The sequence below is a fragment of the Ursus maritimus genome, unplaced genomic scaffold (genome assembly GCF_017311325.1).
Source record: "Ursus maritimus isolate PB19 unplaced genomic scaffold, ASM1731132v1 scaffold_30, whole genome shotgun sequence".
Taxonomy (NCBI): Eukaryota; Metazoa; Chordata; class Mammalia; order Carnivora; family Ursidae; genus Ursus; species Ursus maritimus.
Genome location: NW_024425564.1, coordinates 1,306,808 through 1,325,496, shown reverse-complemented (window position 1 = coordinate 1,325,496; position 18,689 = coordinate 1,306,808). Strand labels below are relative to the sequence as shown.

The 18,689-nt window shown below is 42.5% G+C and overlaps 1 protein-coding gene across 5 annotated transcripts in view; it reads left to right on the top strand.

Annotated features, from left to right (window-relative positions):
- Positions 1 to 18,689, top strand: part of CMTR1 (cap methyltransferase 1) — a 63,345-nt gene that overhangs the window by 21,299 nt on the left and 23,357 nt on the right. For 4 of the 5 annotated variants that reach the window (XR_005838728.1, XR_005838729.1, XM_040644653.1 and 1 more), the window contains exons 9-16: positions 1,569 to 1,767; positions 2,812 to 2,930; positions 4,873 to 4,969; positions 5,285 to 5,417; positions 6,141 to 6,320; positions 16,809 to 16,865; positions 17,606 to 17,663; positions 18,163 to 18,231. Coding sequence is in view for 3 of the 5 variants with exons in the window: in XM_040644653.1 (XP_040500587.1) it covers positions 1,569 to 1,767; positions 2,812 to 2,930; positions 4,873 to 4,969; positions 5,285 to 5,417; positions 6,141 to 6,320; positions 16,809 to 16,865; positions 17,606 to 17,663; positions 18,163 to 18,231 (912 nt within the window). In the remaining 2 variants the exon portion in view is untranslated. The remainder of the gene's footprint in view (positions 1 to 1,568; positions 1,768 to 2,811; positions 2,931 to 4,872; positions 4,970 to 5,284; positions 5,418 to 6,140; positions 6,321 to 16,808; positions 16,866 to 17,605; positions 17,664 to 18,162; positions 18,232 to 18,689) is intronic. The other variant, XM_040644654.1, reaches the window with a different exon arrangement.

Genomic DNA, 18,689 nt, shown 5'->3' with positions numbered 1-18,689 from the left:
GGAACAAAGAATACTGGGCTAGATTGGTGGGGAAGCAGAGAAAGAACTGATACATCTCAGCATGCCTGGGTGGGCAGGATGATGAAGTTTATTTTTAGCTGAAGTCAGTTTCTCCAGAGACTTCTTCACTGTTTTGATAAAGCTGGATAGCTATCATCAGAGGCAGGGCCCTTTTCACCCAGAAAGTGACTAGATTGTGAACATTCGTATTTTCCATTTCTTTCTTAAAACTGTTTCCCCTAAAGCTTTCTGATCTTTACCTAGCAGTTACAGAACTCTGGACAAGTACTCAGCCATGACACACCTGTGGAGAGGGAAGGCCAAGACGCCCAAGCTCCTTCTCTCTGGATGTTCCTCAGGGTCCTCTGTAGTCACCTGCCCTAGAGCTCTACCTCTTGTTGTCACCAGTGCAGATGGTATATCCCCTCTGCCTTGGAGCTAGGTCGGGACAAGTAGAATTCACCCTCTACGACAGGTGTATAAAAGAGAAACACAGTATGGGCCAGTGCTGGGTTCAGTGTAAATTTCAGATTATGAGTTGAAAGGTACCGGAGTAACCAGACCTATAATCCAGTAAAAATTCAAATGATTATTATAATTTAGTCACTCCTAAGGTGGGCAGGTACTCTGGGGGCTGCCTGGAGGCTGCACACCAGCGTCTTCTTCGCCCCCTGCCTTGTCAGCCTCTAGCTCTGCGTGCCGCCCCATGCGCCTGGCTAGCAGAGGGGCAAAGGCAGGAGAAGGGAGTGTGAAAAAGGAGACTCAATGCACTATGATATCTTGGATTGGGTTCTGGAACAAAACAAAGACTAATAAAACCTGAATCAAGTCGAACTTAGTTAATAGCAGTGCCCCAACAATGGTTTCTTAGTTTTGACAAATGGCCATGTAGGATGTTAACAAAATTGGAATCTGGATGAAGAGTATATGAGAACTCTGTCTTTGCAGCTTTTCTGTAAATCTAAAATTATTCCACAATAAAAAGTTAATTGAAAAAAAATAGGGAGAGCCAAGAAGGAAGGGGAGAAGGGAAGCAAGGCCTGTGGTTTGGAAAGGTAGGCCCTGTGACTGGGAGGGGGAGATGTTAGAGCCCCTCAGGCTTTGGGTAGGAAGACCTGAGTCCAGCAGTCAGGCTGACTGCATCCGATTTAGCTTTTCTGCACACAGGCTGTGAGCAGGTTGCTTTGTCTCTTGGTGTCTTTTTTCCCCTGTCTGTGAGTGGGGGATACAGCATCTACTCGGCTCAGTGGGGCTCTTGTAAGGCAGGATATGGTAAGGAAAAGACTCTGAGAAACAAAATGCATACTCCCGATTCCTAGTAAGATGCTTTTCTTAGGAGTCTGAGCTGGGCCCTATGGTTGAAGGCATTAGGGGTACTTTGAGGTGGGGATGGGCAACTCCACAGGGTGGCGACCACAGAGGATACACACTTGAGTCTTGTGGCCCCAACGGGAGCTCTGCTGTGTGCTTGCTGAAAGGCTCATTTTACTCCCCCTGCATTCTCCTTCCTGTTCCCCATTGAGCCAGACTTTTCCCCTTCCTCCCTTGTCCTTCACCTGCCTTTGCAGAAACCACTGGTAAAGGACCGGGAAGCTGAGCTTCTGTACTTTGCTGACGTCTGCGCAGGCCCAGGCGGTTTCTCGGAGTATGTGCTGTGGAGGAAGAAGTGGCATGCGAAGGGCTTCGGAATGACTCTGAAGGGCCCTAATGACTTCAAACTGGAGGACTTCTACTCGGCCTCCAGTGAGCTCTTCGAACCCTACTATGGTAGGGACATGGAGGAGGGTCCTGGGGGCGATGAGAGATCATCCTCTCTGGGGACTTTAAGTCAGAAGCAGTGATTATCCCCTGGGCATGTTTCCTTTACTAGGTCTCTCAGCCTGGGGTTTCCAGTCCATGTCATGAAGGTCTTGGTTCCCTCTAGACTGTCCCTTTTTACCCCACGCCTGTAGGATGCAGGTTAAACACTTCACTAGGCAAACTCATCAAAACCATATTAAATCCTCCTTTTTTCTCTTGTGGTGACAGGAGATAATGAAACTGCCTGATCTCCGGCTGAGAATTGGCAGAGTTATTAACAAATACAAACCGCATGCCCATCTCGGGCCCTGGTCACCGGCTGTGGAACGCGCTGGGTAACAGCTCAGCAGCCCCACGGCAGTCCCCTCTGCTCTTTCTTGATGGCTGTGATTTGGCAGCAAATCCCGAGTTCTTCTGTAACAGTTCTTATTTAAAAATTGATATTGGTTTCTATTTTTTTTTTAATGTTTTTTTATTATATTATGTTAGTCACCATACAGTACATCCCCGGTTTCCAGTGTAAAGTTCGATGATTCATTAGTTGTGTATAACACCCAGCGTACCATGCAATACGTGCCCTCCTTACTACCCATCACCGGTCTATCCCATTCCCCCACCCCCCTCCCCTATGTTTCTCATAGTCCATAGTCTCTCATGCTTCATTCCCCCTTCTGATTACCCCCCCTTTCTTTATCCCTTTCTTCCCCCAAATGTAGGTGCTTTAAACGCAACTTCAGCATTGAAGAGGAAGGCCCTCTGTTTCAGTTGATGACTCTTAGCTGGACAACTCTTTTTGAATTCTGCTTTAGTACAGCAGGGCCCTGTTTTTGCCTCTTGGTCCGTCACTGCAAGGCAGCTTTGCAGGATAGATCTTGCATTGAGTTCCTCCTCACAGGGCCTTTCCCCATGGTCCTCGAGGAGAACTTGTGTTCACAGCCCCCCAGGGCTTGTGTCCCAGCTCCTGGGATGCACGGGGTGGATAAGCTAAATGTGAATTTTGTGTCCTGCCAGGTGAGGGTGGGATCGATGGAGATGGAGATATTACCCGCCCGGAGAACATCACTGCTTTTCGGAATTTTGTCCTGGATAACACAGATCGCAAGGGTGTCCACTTTCTGATGGCTGATGGGGTAGGTGATCTTCTGTCCATAGGGCGATGCTTTAGGGATTTATCATGTTAGAGGCTTGTTTTGTTTTATTTGGTCCTTTGCTGCCCCAGACGGTGGTGGTTCACTATTCAGATAGTAGGGATGTATGATGTACGTTTTTATTCTTTTTGCACATATTTGCAATGATTCCTTTGTCAGTGTCGTAATGTTGTGGACATCTTTGCTTGGAGCAAGTGGCTTCTTAGTTCAGTTCCTCAGAGGGCCTTGGTTGGCTGTGAGAGATGATAGGGGAGAATCATGACCAAGATGGACGAGGCAAAACTGGGAAGAACATTTCCATCATTTGTCACCTGGGTGTGGCTCCTGGTAGAGGCTGTCCTTACACCCCTAAGCCTCTGGATGGCTGACAGATGACCATATAACCAAAGGGAGCAGCTCGGGGGAGCCCACAGGAGGCTCTGTCAGTGTTGGGCTGAAGTGAACATTCAGGGAGCCTTGTTCTTTGGGCAGCTGCTTGAGGTACCGAGGGTATCCCACTGTAGCTTTCTCACCTAGAAATCTGATGCTGCAAGTAGGCTTTTCTGGAGTGAGCCACCACTTACTCTAAGAGGAAGGACAGAGAATGTGGCAACTGCTGCAGGGTCACATGTCTAGAGTTGAGAAGAGCCTCGGAGCTCCTTGGGTGTCCTCTCAAGTAACCACGTAGAAAGGCGAAGGAGTGCGTGGGGTGCAGCGTGGGACCTGAAGATGCCCTGGCTTACCAAAGCACTGTGCACAGCAGGGAATGACAGGGAGACAGGCTTGGGGAATAAAGAGGGAGGGGCTGCTTCCGCTGGGCAGATGTTAGGGCCTGATGGTGCTCGGGAGGCGGTTGGCGCCATGTAGCAGCCACAGTGCGAATGCAAAGGTTCTCTTTCTGCTTAGGCAATGTAGACTGGTGACTTGGGCTTTTTTTTTTTTTTTTTTTTTTTTTTTTTTGATTGACCCTACAAATACACATGCATTTTGAGAAACATCTATAAAACCCGAGGACATTACTAAATTTTTGATTCTGAGTCATTTAGAGCTGAGTGAGGGAGACCTGGTTGGGCTGGAGCCAGCTGGACAGAAGTCAGCCTCCTTTACTTTTTAAAAAAATTATTGTGATAAAAAACACATACAGTGTGCCATCTCAGCCATGCTTTTTTCTTTTTGTGAAATTGAAACTCTGTAGCCAGTAAACAACAACTCTCCTCTCCTCCCTCCTCCAACCGCTGGCCCCCCTTTACTTCTGTGTGAGCTTGGCTCTCTGCTCCCTGCTGGTGTTTCACAGGGAGGGAGACCACTCCAGGAATGGCAAGGCACATGCTTTGAACAAATACCCTAGCCAGAGACCCTGGCAGCTGGAGGGAGAGGCTCCATGGTCTTGAGACAGGAAGGGGGTTTTGGTCAGCAGAGAAAGAGAGATTACTGTGAGTGTCAGAGTTGTGCTAACTTTTCTCCCATCACCATACTGGGGCCTGTTCAGTGATCAGCACAGTGGCTGAGTAAGCCCAAGCAGAGTAGTCTCACTGCTCCCTGGCTCTTGGACTGACCAGGGCATTCTGTTTCCTATCTTGTAGTTGGCCTGTGACCAGCCAGTATTTTTGCCTCTGTCCTCCCTTACTCTTCCCCTGGATTCCCACACAGGTCTTACAGTTTTTTGGACCATCTGCTTGGAAAAGTAGACTGGGTTCTATCCCCTGGGAGTGCTGGAGCGGAAGAGGGCCTGTTCTAGTAGCCAGGCCTGGGTCCTAGTGCTAGCCTCAGCCACGCAGTGCCGTATGACCACGCAGAAATAATTTAAATGCTGAGCTGTGTCTCTGTCAGTCAGATGTGGAAGTCAGTGAAAACAGTTGAAGACGTCTCAGTGACGGTGGGGTGGGGATGAATGAAGTCCTCACCATGTCTCTTTCCTCTTCCGACTCTTATGCTCTCATTTCAGGGTTTCTCAGTGGAGGGGCAGGAGAACCTGCAAGAGATCCTCAGCAAGCAGCTGCTGCTCTGTCAGTTCCTCATGGCGCTGTCTGTTGTCCGAACAGGTGACGCTTCCTCAGCTGACTCCCCAGCCCAGGACCTGTTAGAGGCCCTGTGGGATGAGAGCATGTCCAGGGCTTGGGAGTAAAACAAACAAACTGCTTATATCAGGTGACAGGTGGCTAAATGAGGAATTTAGGGGAGTAAGTGCTCTAGAATCCCTGAAGTCCCCTCTAAAGCTGAGTCTCCCCCTTAAATTGCCTCTTTTAATGGGCCCAAGTGGTGGGTCCCGGCTTTGTCACGTTGACTCCCTGAGATTACCTTACCGCCTCCTGGGATAGAACCCACTGACTGCTGTTGGTGTTTTTGCGCTAACCTAGGAGGCCACTTCATCTGTAAAACCTTTGACCTGTTCACGCCGTTCAGCGTCGGGCTCATCTACCTGCTCTACTGCTGCTTCGAACGAGTGTGTCTCTTTAAGCCGCTTACCAGCCGTCCTGCCAACTCCGAGAGGTGAGGCCTCCCTCTGCGCTGTGGTCGGGCTAGTTGACCGCATGTTAGAGCAGCAGATCCTGATGCACGTCTCTGGCATAACTACTCAAGCTGCGTTTAAACCCTGATCTTAAGGAAGTCATTAGCACCAGTAGGAGTCAGGATTCGGATCCTCACGGTTCTGTGGTGTGCCACTCCAGCCTCTGCCGCCTTCTCCACAGGCCTTATTCCTCACACCTAGGTGGGGGATCCTTGGCTTGGTCCAGGAAGGAGAAGGTGACTGGAAGAAGGGGCACCTGGAGGGACATGGGCTGGACAAGGGCAAGGGGGCCACCAACCAGAGGCGCTGTTGGCATCCTAGTTGGGACACAGTACACGGTGCTCCTGCATGATGTGAGAGAAGATGTGGCCAGTCTGAATTGCTAGGTGGCTTGTTAAAAACGCAAATTTCTGGGCCCCATTCCTGGAGAATCTGATTAATTAAGTCTGTAATTAACAGACTCCCTAGTGATGGTGATGCAGCCAGCCTGGCACAGGGCAGTTGGGAACCACTGCTACAGAGGGTAGAAACACAGCCCAACATAAAAAGGAAAGAATTGAATTGAACTTTCGCAGCAAAGTCTGTGCTGTTCTTTGTGCATGGACTTAAGACTGTTTAGCTTTATGACTCAGCAAGGAGTTTGGGGAGGAGGAATGTGGGGGAGAAGCCCTTGCTCAGTGGACTGACAGGGTGTTTTCTGCCAGGTATGTGGTGTGCAAGGGCCTGAAAGTGGGCATAGATGATGTGCGGGATTACCTCTTCTCAGTCAATATCAAACTCAACCAGCTGCACAACACCGATTCTGATGTCAACCTTGTGGTCCCCTTGGAGGTGATCAAGGGAGACCATGAATTTACGGACTACATGATACGGTCCAACGAGAGGTAAGCAAACTGGGTGTTTTTTGCCAACGCCACTGGGATATCAAGGAAGACCAGAGAACGAAGGACTGAATGACTGGCTCTTAGTATCACTTGGTCAGTCCTAAAAAATTGGTAACTAGAATTGGTCTGCTTGTTCCAGGGCTCCTTCGACTTCGGGGACCCTTGTCCTACTCCCATGCCCTGTCCCAAGAGTGGCCAGTGGGAACCTGGTTGGTACAGCCTTGCCCATGGGAGTCTGAAGATGATGGTGAAACCTGATAGAGAGCAGTCTTGTCCTGTGTCCCTGGAGGCAGGAGTAACTGCTCTTTAGTTGCTTCTGTTTGTGAAAGACTGTCATGGTTGTTGCCTTGTGAAGCTCCGTGTTTGGAGACCGGAGATGGCTAGGAAGCAAGTATGCAGCATGCTTTGGAAGTTTCTGGTATTAAAGCTTTTTTGCCAGTTGATGAATTCCCCAGATGGGTGATCTGAATGATGGTTTTTGTTTTTTTTTTTTAAACCTTTTTTTGATTCCCCACCTCCACTTCTTGTTACTGTAATAATTTAAAGTAGTGAGAGTTGGCTCAGTTTTCTAAGTGGGCAAGCCTTAGAGAAAAGTGTGTTTTTTTTTAAGATTTTTTTTATTTATTTGTCAGAGAAAGAAAGAGATTGAGGGCACAAGGACAGGGAGCCGCGGGCAGAGAGAGAAGTAGACCCCGCTGAGCAGGGAGCCCGATGCGGGGCTCGATTCCAGGACCTGAGCCGAAGGCAGACACTTAACCAACTGAGCCACCCAGGTGCCCCTAGAGAAAAGTGTTTTGAGGTACGTTGCAGAGTTGTATAGTAGTGAATCAGTAGAAGTGCTTTCTCACGGGGCAAAACAGGTGTTGGAAAGGTCATTTCTAAGGATACAGTCCTGGCTCCCAGAGAATTTTGAAGGTATAGGTGGCCGTGGAGAATCACAGAAGAAGATGAAGTCTACCCATTTATCCATCACCCTACAGTATTGTAACTTTCCACAGTACTGCCACATAAGCTCTCATCTTGACAGTAATGGAAGGGTAGTACCAGGGTAGAGCAGATACTGAGCTTCACTGTGTTATACGTGAGGAAACAGGCCCGAACCGGTCTAGAGTCAGCAAAACCAGGGCTTTGTAACATTTCTGGACTTCTTTTCAACTGTGGCAGAACTGGACTTCTCAGGGGCGCCTGGGTGGCTCAGTCGGTTAAGCATCTGCCTTTGGCTCAGGTCCTGGGATCAAGCCCCACATCGGGCTCCCTGCTCAGTGGGGAGTCTGCTTCTCTTTCTCCCTCTTCCCTTCCACCTTGCTCATGTTCTCTCTCTGGCCCATTCTCTCTCAAATAAATAAATAAATAATCTTAAAAAAAAAAAAAAGGAAAAGATAAAGAACCGGACTTCTCAGTGCTTGCAAAAGTGCAATGTTTTACAATCCTATATCAAATTCGTTTTCTCTCTTTTCTTAAACAGATTGATGTATAATTCCATAATTGAAATGGAAATCTATGTGTACACTTCAGTCATTTTTGACAACTGCATATATCCATGTATCCTACATTTCTATTAAGATTAAAAAAAAACATTACTATAACCTCAGGAAATTTCTTTGTGTCCCTATCCATCAATCCTGAAGTAACCACTCTTTATTTTTATCGTCATAGGTTAGTTTTGCCTGTTCTAGAACTTTGTATAAGTGGAATCATACATAGACACTTTGGTGTGTCTGGTGTTTTCCTCCTTACCATCGTGTTTTTTGAGAATCTGTCATGTGGTGTTTGTTCCTTTTTATTGCTGAGTAATAGTCCATTGTATGGACATATCAAATTTATTCTTCTGTTGATGGACACTTAAAATGTTTCTAGTTTGGGGCTGTTCTGAATAAAGTTGCTAAAACAGTCTTGTGCAGAGCTTTTGGTGGACAAATGTTTTCATTTCTCTTGGATAAATATCCAAGAACAGAAATTCTAGGTCATAGGTTGGATGTGTGTGTAACGTTTTAGTAACGCCGTGCAGTTTTCTAAGTGCTTGTACCAGTGTATACTCACTGCAGCAGTGTGTGAGAATTCTGACTGTTGTACCAAGTCTTTGCCAACATTTGGTATTATTAGTCTTTTTCATTTTAGCCATTCTGGTGGGGGTGTAGTGTTCCACCATTGTGGTTTTATTTTTTTATATATTTTTTAAATTGAATATTGTATTAGTTTCAGGTGTACAACTTAATGATTCAGTGTTTATATACATGTATGAAATGGTCACTGCAGTACGTCTAGCTACCATATGTCACTGTACAGAGTTGTTACAGTATTATTAACTGTATTGCTTATGCTGTACATTATATTCCCGTGTCTTATTTATTTAACTGGAAGATTGTACCTCTTAATCCCCATCACCTGTTCTGTCCATCCCCCCACTCCTTTCCCTCTGGCAACCATCAGTTTGTTGTCTATATCTGTGAGTCTGTTTCTGTTTTGTTTTTATTTGTTCATTTGTTTTGTTTTTTCGATTCCACATACAAGTGAAGTCATATGGTTTTTGTCTTTCTGTGTCTGACCTATTTCACATAGCATAATAGCCTCTAGATCCATCCATATTGCAGATGGTAAGATTTCATTCTTTTTTTCATGGTCGAGTAATATTCCATCGTATGTATTCATCTTCTTTATCCATTCATCTGTGGATGGACATTTAGCTTGCTTCCATATTTGGGCTATTGTAAATGACAGTCTGATGATCTAGGGACACATATGGTTTTTCAAATTAGTGTTTTTGTTTTCTTTGAATAAATGACTAGAAGTAGAATTGCTGGACTGTGGTAGTAATTCTATATTTTTAATTTTTTTAGAAAACTCTATCCTGTTTCCCAGAGCGTTTGCACCAATTTACATTGCTACCAACACTGCACAAGGATTCCTTTTTCTCCACATCCTCACTAGCACATGTTATTTCTTTTCTTTGAGGTGGTATCTCTTGTGGTTTTGATTTGCATTTCTGTGATGACTAATGATGTTGAACCTCTTTTCATGTGTTTATTGGCTGTTTGTATATTTCTTTTATGATGTGTCTCTTCAAATCTTTAGACCATTTAAAAATTGATTTGTCTTTTTATTAAATTGTAGTAACTATTTATTTTGAATACAAGGCTGGTTTCAAATATATATGTTGTGAATATTTTGTCCTAATGCGTGACTTACCTATTCATTTTCTTAATGGTATCTTTTGATAAGCAGAAGTTTAAAATTTTTTCAATCATTTTTTATGGTGTTTAAATATACATAAAATAAAGTTTACCGTTTTGACCCTTTATAAAATGTATAATTCTGTGGCATTAAGTATAGTCATTCACATTGTTGTGGAACCATTATCACTGTATATTTCCAGAATGTTTTAATCATCCAAAAGAGAAACTCTGTAGCCATTAAACAATAACTCCCCATTTCCCCCACCCCAAGCCCCTGGTAACCCCTATTATACTTTCTAGCTCCATGAATATGCCTGTTCTAAGTACCTCGTATAATTGGAATCATACAGTATTTGTTCTTCTGTGTCTGGCTTATTTCACTTAGCATGTTTTCACGATTCATCATGTTGTAGCATGTGTCAGAATTTCAGTCCTTTCAGGGCTAAATAATATATTCCATATGTATATACCACATTTTTTTTATTCATCTGTTCTTGGACATTTGGATTTTCCCCACATTGTAGCTACTGTGAATAATACTGCTCTGAATATTGGTGTGCAAATAACTGAACCCCTGCTTTCAGTTCTTTTCTGTAAATACCAAAAAGTGAAATTGTTGGATCATGTAAGTAGTTCTGCTTAAATGGTGCAGCTACTGAAGAACTGCCATACTATTTTTTACAGCACCTGCCCCATTTCACATTCCCACCAGTAATGCTCCAGGGTTCCAGTTTCTCCACATCCTCATCAGCACCTGTTACTGTGTCTCTCTCTCTCTCTTTTGTTTTTTTGTTTCTGTTTTTGTTTTTTGGATAATAGCCATCCCAATGGGTATGAAATGATATCTCACTGTAGTTTTGACTTGTATCCCTAATGATTAATGATATTGTACATATTTTTATATTGGGCTATTTGTGTATCTTCGTTGGAGGAATGCCTATTCTAGTCCTTTGCCTATTTTTAAATTGGTTTGTTTTTCATTGTTGAATTGTAGGAGTTCTTTATGTATTCTGGATATTAATCCCTCATCAGATATATGATTTGAAATATTTTCTCTCATTCTTTGCTTTTCCACCCCTGTGTTGATTATGTCCTTCAGTGTACAGTTTTTAATTTGACGTAGTTCAATTTAGTTTTTCTTTTATTGCTTATGCTTTTGATGTAATATTTAGGAAATCATTATTGAATCTAACATCATGAAGCTTTTTGCTATGTTTTCTTATAAGAGTTTTATAGTTTTAGCTTTTATATATAGGTCTTTGATCCATTTTGAGTTAATTTTTGTAGATGTAAGATAAGGGTCCAACTTCATTCTTTTGCATGTAGATATTCAGTTTCCCCAGCCCACTTGTTGAATGCGTTCTTTCCTCATGGAATGGTCTTGGTACCCTTGTTGAAAATCATTTTATCATATATGCAGGGTTTGTTTCTGGGCTCTCTATTCTGTTCCATTGGTCTGTATGCCTGTCTTTATGCCAGTACCACAGTTTTGATTACTCTAGCTTTGTAGTAAGTTTTGAAATGAGAAAGTGTGAGTCCTTCAATTTGTTTTTCTTTTTTTCAAGATTATTTTGGCTAAAGGGGCCCTTGAAATTCCATATGAATTTTAGGATGGGTTTTTCTGTTTTTGCAAAAATTGCTTTTGGGATTTTGATAGGGATTGCATTGCATCTGTAGATTGCTTTGGATAGTATTGTTATGTTCAATATTGAGTCTTCCAATCCATGATGACAGGATGTCTTTCCATTCATTTATGTCGTTTTCCATTTTTGTCAGCAGTGTTTTGTAGCTTTTAGTGTATAAGTCTTAACAATTCTTTAATTTATTCCTAAGTGGGGTGCCTGGGTGGCTCAGTCGTTAAGTGTCTGCCTTCGGCTCAGGTCATGATCCCAGGGTCCTGGGATCGAGCCCGCATTGGGCTCCCTGCTCAGTAGGAAGCCTGCTCCTCCCTCTGCCACTCCCCCTGCTTGCGTTGCCTCTCTCGCTGTGTTGCTGTCAAATAAATAAAATCTTTAAAAAATAATAATAATAATTCATTCCTAAGTATTTTATTCTTTTTGACACTATTGTAAATGGAGTTGTTTTCTTAATCCTTTTCAGATTGTTCATTATTAGTGTATAGAAATGACTGGTTTTTGTGTGTTGATTTTTGTATCCTGCAAGTTGGCCAAATTTGCTTATTAGTTTTAATAGTTTTTGGTGGAATCTTTAGGGTTTTTTGCATAAAAGGTCATGTTATCTGTGAACTGAGATAATTTTACTAATTTTTCTTTCAGTTTGGATGCCTAGAATTTTTAAATTTTGATGATGAAATTAATTTATCAATTTTTTCTTTTTGTTATAGGTGATTTTTTTTTCCCTAAACAGTCTTGGCCTACATTAAAGTCATGAAAATATTCTCCTGTTTTCATCTAGAAGTTTCATTCATTTAGGTCTATAGTCCACCTGAAATTAATTTTTGAATGTGGTGTGATGGTAGGGGTTGAAGTTCTTTTTTTTTCCTTATAGCTACCCCGTTCTAGCACCATTTGTTAAAAATACCTTCCTTTTTCCATTTAATTGCTTTGTCACTCTTGTTGAAAATTATTTGACTATGTGTGTGTGATTGATTATATCTAGAACACTCTGTTCTGTTCTATCAGTCTGTTTGTCTGTCCTTTGCCATATTCTCTTGATGACTGTACCTTGAAACAAGTTACCTTGAGGTCGGTAGTGTATGTTCTCCAGCATTGATCTTCTCTTTCAAGACTGTTAGCTAGTCTAGGTTTTGTTTTTTTTTTTGCAGTTCTATGTAATTTCAGAAACAGTTTGTCAATTCCTACAAAAAGCCTGCTGGAGTTTTGATGGAGATTACATTGAATCTATGAATCAATTTGGCAAGAATTGACATCTTAACAAAATTGAATCTTCCCATCCATAAGTAAAAAAAAAAAATGGCCAATTTATTTAGTTTCTTTAATGTCTCTCAGCAGAGTTTTATAGTTTTCAGTATAGAGGTCCTACACATCTTTTGCTAAATTTATCCTTAAGAATTTTGTGCATTTGGATGTATTTTAAGTAGTATGTTTAAAATTTCATTTTCTAGTTCATTGCTAGTAAGTGGAAATACAATTGATTTTTGTATACTGACTGTGTGTCCTGTGAGAATGTTTACTTATTGGTTCTATGAATTTGACTATTTCAGATATCTTATATAATTGGAATCATGCAATATTTGTCTTTCTGTGACTAGTTTATTTCACTTATGATGTCCCCAAGGTTCATTCATGTTGTCTCATGTTTCTTAATTTCTTTTTTTTTAAAGCCGGGATAATACTCCATCGATGTAAAGGAGTGCCTTGTTGGCTCAGTCAGTAGAGTATGTGACTCTTGATCTCGGAGTTTTGAGGTTGAGCCCTACATGTGGCGTGGAGTTTACTTAAGATAAAAAATTTTTAAAAATACTCCATCGTATATACATTACCACGTTTTCTTTATCCATCTGTCAGTGGACATTTAGGTTGTTTCTACATCTTGGCTATTGTGCGTAGTGCTGCAGTGAACATGGGGCTGCTGATATCTTTTCAAGATCCTGATTTCAGTTCTTTTGGATAAATGCCCACAAGTGGAATTGTTGGATCGTATGGTAGCTCTGTTTTTTTTTTTTAACTTATTGCACAGACTAATTCCTCCAGTTTGATGTTGAATTGAAGTGATAAAAGCAGGCAGCCTTGCCTTATTTTTTATTTTTTTATTTTTAAGATTTTTTCTTTATTTATTTGACAGAGAGAGACAGCCAGTGAGAGAGGGAACACAAGCAGGGGGAGTGGGAGAGGAAGAAGCAGGCTCATAGCGGAGCAGGGAGCCCGATGCTGGGCTCGATCCCAGGACCCTGGGATCACGCCCTGAGCCAAAGGCAGACGCTTAATGACTGCGCTACCCAGGCGCCCCGCCTTATTCTTGATTTTAAGTGTAAAGTGTTTAATCATGAAGTATGGTGTTGGTAGGTTTTTTTAGAGTCCTTTATCAGGTTGACAGAGTTTTATTCTATTTTGAGTTTGTTTAGAGTTTTTATCATGAATGGATATTTGATTCTGTCAAATTTTTTTGTATCTATAGAATTTATTATGTTATTTTTCTTTATTCCATTAATACAGTGAGTTACATTGAGTGATTTTCAAATGGTAAACAAATCTTGCATTTTTGGATATGGTTTGATTATGAGTATCACTCTTATATATTGCTATATTTGATTTACTAATATTTTATTAAGTTGAGTCTGTGTTCATGAGGTATATTAGTCTCTAAATCTGTGTTCTCTGTTCTTAATGAATTGGCCTTTTGTCACTATGAAATATCCTTCCTTATATCTAGTAATACTCTTCGTCTTGAAGTCTACCTTGTCTGGTATTAATATAGCTGCATCAGCTTTCTTTTGCTTAGTATTTGTTTGGTTTGTCTTTTTATGTCCTTTTATTTTCAACCTGTCTTTGTAAATAACATATGCTTGGGTCTTACCTTCTTGTCCAGTGTGACAGTCTCTGCCTTTTAATTAGAGTGTTTACATGGAATGTAATGATTGATATGTTTGGGTTTAAGTCTTCTATCTTGGTGGTTTGATTTCTATTTATCCTGTCTTCTTCTTGTTTCTCTGTTCCTTCCTTTTTGGGGAGGAAAGTTTGGTATTTTTTAATAGTCCTTTATATCTCTTGGGTTTTTTCTTTTTTATACTTTTTGTGTTATGTTTTAGCTGTTTCAGAGATTACAGTGTGCATCTTTAATTTATCATGACTTACCTTCAACAAGTATCCTACTTCATGAACAATGTAAGAACCTTACCATAGTGAATATGCATTTACTTGCATACGCGTGTTCTTATTTCATATAAACCCTACTTTACCTTGCTGTTATTTTAATTTTAAACTATAAAGTCCATATCGTCTTTTAAAGCGATTTAAAGGTACACATGCCCATACAGGCATATCTCAGAGATATTGTGGCTTCGGTTCTAGACCGCCGCAATGAGATGAATATTGCAATACAGCAAGACAAATTAATTTTTTTGTTTCTCAGTGCATATAAAGTTATGTTTACACCATACTGTAGTCTGTTAAGTGTGTAATAGCATTATGTACAAAAAACAATGTACAAATCTTAAAAATACTTTATTGCTAAAAACTGATCATTGTCTGCGCTTTCAGCGAGTTTTAATGTTTTTGCTAGTGCAGAGTCCTGCCTCGGTGCTGATGGCTGCTGACTGATCAGGGTGGTGGTTACTAAAGGTGGGGTGGCCGAGCAATCTCTAAAAATAAGACATTTGCCACACTGGATGACTCTTGCTTTCATGAACAGTTTCTCTGTGGTATGCAGTGTTGTTTGATAACGTTTTACCAACAAAGTTTCTTATAAAATTGGAGTCGGTCCTCTCAAACCCTGCCGCTGCCTTATGAACTACGTTTATGGAATATCCTAAATCCCTTGTTGTCATCTCAGCAGTCTTCACAGCATCGTCACCGGGAGTAGATTCCCTCTCAAGAAACTACTTTCTTTGCTTATCCATAAGGAGCAGCTCCTCATCTGTTAAAGTTTTATAGCAATTCAGTCCCATCTTCAGGCTCCAGAGTTCACTGATCACAGATCACCATAACAAATATAATAATAATAATAATAATAATAATAATAATAATAATAATAATAAAGTTTGAGATATTGTGAGAATTACCAAAATGTGACACGGAGACATGAATTGAGCAAATGCTGTTGGGAAAATGGCACCAGTAGATCTCGACACAGGGTTGCCACAAACCTGCAGTTTGTAAAAAATGCATTATCTGTGAAGTGCAGTCATGTGACGCGCAATAAAACGAGGTGGGCCTGTATTTGTACGTTTAATTTTTTTTAAAGGTCCTTGATATTGACTGACCTATTTACGCGTTTTGGTGTTCTTCATTCCTTCCTACAGACCCAGGTTTCTATTTGGAATCATTTCCCTCTGGCCCAAAGAATTTCTTTTAGCCTATTTTTGTTGGGCAGGTGTGCTGGAGTAATTCCTTCAGCTTTTGTCTTTTGAAAGTGTATTTATTTCCCTTTCATCTTTGAAGAATATTCACTGGATATAGAATTCGAGGTTGGCTATGTTTCTATTTCAGCACTTGAAAAATAATGTTCCATTGTTCTCTGCCTTCCTTGTTTCTGATGAGAAGTCAGTCATTATTCTTACTGTTTTTATGCTTGTTGTGTGTCCTTTTTCCTCTGACTGCTTTCAAGATTTTCCCTTTATCTTTGTTTTCAGCATGTTGACTATGATGTGTTTATATCTGGTTTTCTTTGTATTGATTCTGCTTGGGGTTCTCTGACATTGGATCTGTGGATTGATTTCATTTATCAGTTTGGGAAAATTCTTGACTATTATCTTGTCAGTATTTTTGTCCTGTTCTTTTCTCTGCTTCTGAGACTACTTGTTTATGGTAAACTGTTTGCTACTGTCCTATAGAGCTTCAGTGCTTGTGTGTTTTTTTCATTTTTCTCTCTCTTTATGTTTCAGTCCCCAAGTTCACTGATTCTTTTCTCTGCTGTTTTCAGTCTGCTGATAAGCCCCTCAAAATCATTCTTCATCGCTAATATTATATTTTATTTTTAGAATCGTTACATTCTAATTCTAAATTCTAAATATTTACAATATTTATTTTATTTCTAGAATTTTGTGCTTTAAAAGTGTGGCTATTGCATCTGTGCTGAAATTCTCTATTCTGCACGCACGCTGTACATCTTTTCTGCTAGATCCTTTAACATGTTTTTCAGTTACTTTAGGGGCCGCGTCTGATAATTCTAACATTCGGATCTTGTGCTGCTGGACTGTTTTCCCTCTTGCTAGTTGGTCACATTTTCTTGCTTTATCTCATGTCACGTACTTTTTTATTTAATGCCAGACATTGTGTGTAAAAGAACATTGGGGATTAAAGTAGAAAGGGCAGCTGTTAGTATAGGGTTTAGTCTGCAGTTGAACTGGGTCTGGATTTTGTTGTTGCTTTATTTAGACTTAGTTCACTACTGCTTTCAAATTTTCAAGGATGGGATCAGAACCTTCCTTTTTAGCAGGACTTGGGAGCTGAGCGTCTGAAGGGTTTAACTCAGTTCTGCTTTATTGTAAGCAGGCCCCATGTAACTGTGCCTTGGGGTGTGGTCAAGGGAGTTCTCTTTCAGGTCCTCCACCCCTCTCCCCCAAATGTAGATAGCACTGCTCTGGCTGAACTTCTCTTTTTTGATGTCCTTTGGCTGTCTTTTTTGGTAATCCTTCTGAAATTAAATTTTTTTTTTCCTCTCTCCCTCTCTCTAGCCACTGTAGTCTGCAGATCAAAGCTCTGGCCAAAATCCATGCCTTTGTTCAAGACACGTAAGTGTTGCCCACTCCCCAGAATTCACCTATTTCAAGGAAAGATTTAAGCTCTTTGTTTATTTCATTTCAACAAACGTTTTAAAACATCTACTCTTTTATCTTACACTCTGCTGTGGTCTGTGAAGAATGCCAGAGGAGTATATGACATGAACCTTGCCCTCCCAGACTTCGTGTTTGTGTCTGGGCAGAGAAGAGTAACCCAGCAGAGGGACACAGGAAGAGTCATTAACTGCATCAGGGGATGTAGAGTGGCGTAGTGTGAATAGAATACATAACGTTCAGGGGACACGGAGTAAAGAGTGATCCAGAGAGGGGAGATAGGGCTGGTCAAGGAAAACCAGCCCTCTGGTAGGGGGTGAGCATAAGCTGATTCAGCTTTCTGGGACAGAGTGACATCCACTGGGATGGATTTAATGTGGGTGGCCTCTCTCAGCAGAGGAGGAGCCAGAATGTGCTGACGGGTAATTGAGAGAAGGCTATGTGGGGAATTCTGGCATCCAGGGTGATGAGGAGGGCAGTCCCCTTCCCTTTGTGGTGGGAAGTACCCATTCTGTGTACATCTGAGCACCCGTGCTTCAGGGGCAGAGCCGTGTGAGTGTTGTCAGCATCCCGAGCTGATGGCCGCGTGGCCTCGGCGTGTGCGTGCACATGTTTATTCTTGTGGGCTTCCTCTCTCTCGGGTTCTGAGTGGTACGCCTCTTGGAGCTTTTCATCACTTGTTGGCTTCATTTTCCCAGGACCCTGAGTGAGCCTCGGCAGGCAGAGATCCGGAAAGAGTGCCTTCGACTTTGGGGGGTGAGCATCTCCCCAGCCCATCGTTGCTGCAGGGCAGGGAAGCTGTCGAGAAGAATGGACTGACCAACCCTGTCACCTTAGGGTCTCCCCTTGTGTGAAAATGCCTGCCTCCCCTCCTGACGTTCCAGAGCCGGATGTTTCAACATTTTTAGGAGTTACCTTCGTGGCCCTTTCACTGTCAGTGTGGTCCTGCAGTTGGGTCAGAAAGGACAAGGGTGGTGGGTGACCAGGCCTCCTTTTGCTGCTGGGGCCCGGTACTGCAACACTGCCCACAGAGAGCCCCAGAGAGAGGGAAGTGGCCTTTGTGGTGTGCAACCACAGGGCCTGACGTGGGGCAGTGGCTGGATTACCCACCTCCATCTCCTGCTTCCTAGGTGCCATTGTTAGGTGCCATTGCCTCTTCCCCTGTCTGGACCTATCCCCTCGCCTGCATATGCTCACACACAGCCTTCGTGGAAAGTGCAGTTGAAAATCAAAGCTCGTTGCTGTCTCCTTTCAGATCCCAGACCAGGCTCGAGTTGCTCCTTCTTCCTCAGACCCCAAATCTAAGTTCTTTGAGCTAATCCAGGTAAGTTTGTATCTGGTGAAAATAAAAAGTTCAGAGAGGCCTAACTTTGGATGTGGAAAGTATCGCTAAGATCCCCCAGATGTCTGTCCTCCAGAGGGTTTGTGCAGGCACCTCCTGGGCTCTGACGGGCTAGGCTGAGGCCACCATAGGTGGGAACCTTTGGTGTAGGGTGTTGAATTCCCCACGAGCCCATTGGGTTGCCTGAAGCCTCTTGTCCTGAGATGTGATGTGCTCAGCGTTCCCACTCGCCCAAAGGGTGGGGCTGGCTGTCACTCCCTGGCAAGTTCAGAGTCGCATGAGATTTGCCTGCAGGGAAGACAATGAAGTGTGGGATGATCTCAGGCAGGGGAGCTGGGCAGAGGGCCAAGAGGGGCTGTCAGGGGAGCTCCACAGTGGGGCTGGCCTAGCCCTAGACTCCCTGTTCTGTTTCTGGTGAGCTGGTCCTTGGACTTCTTCTG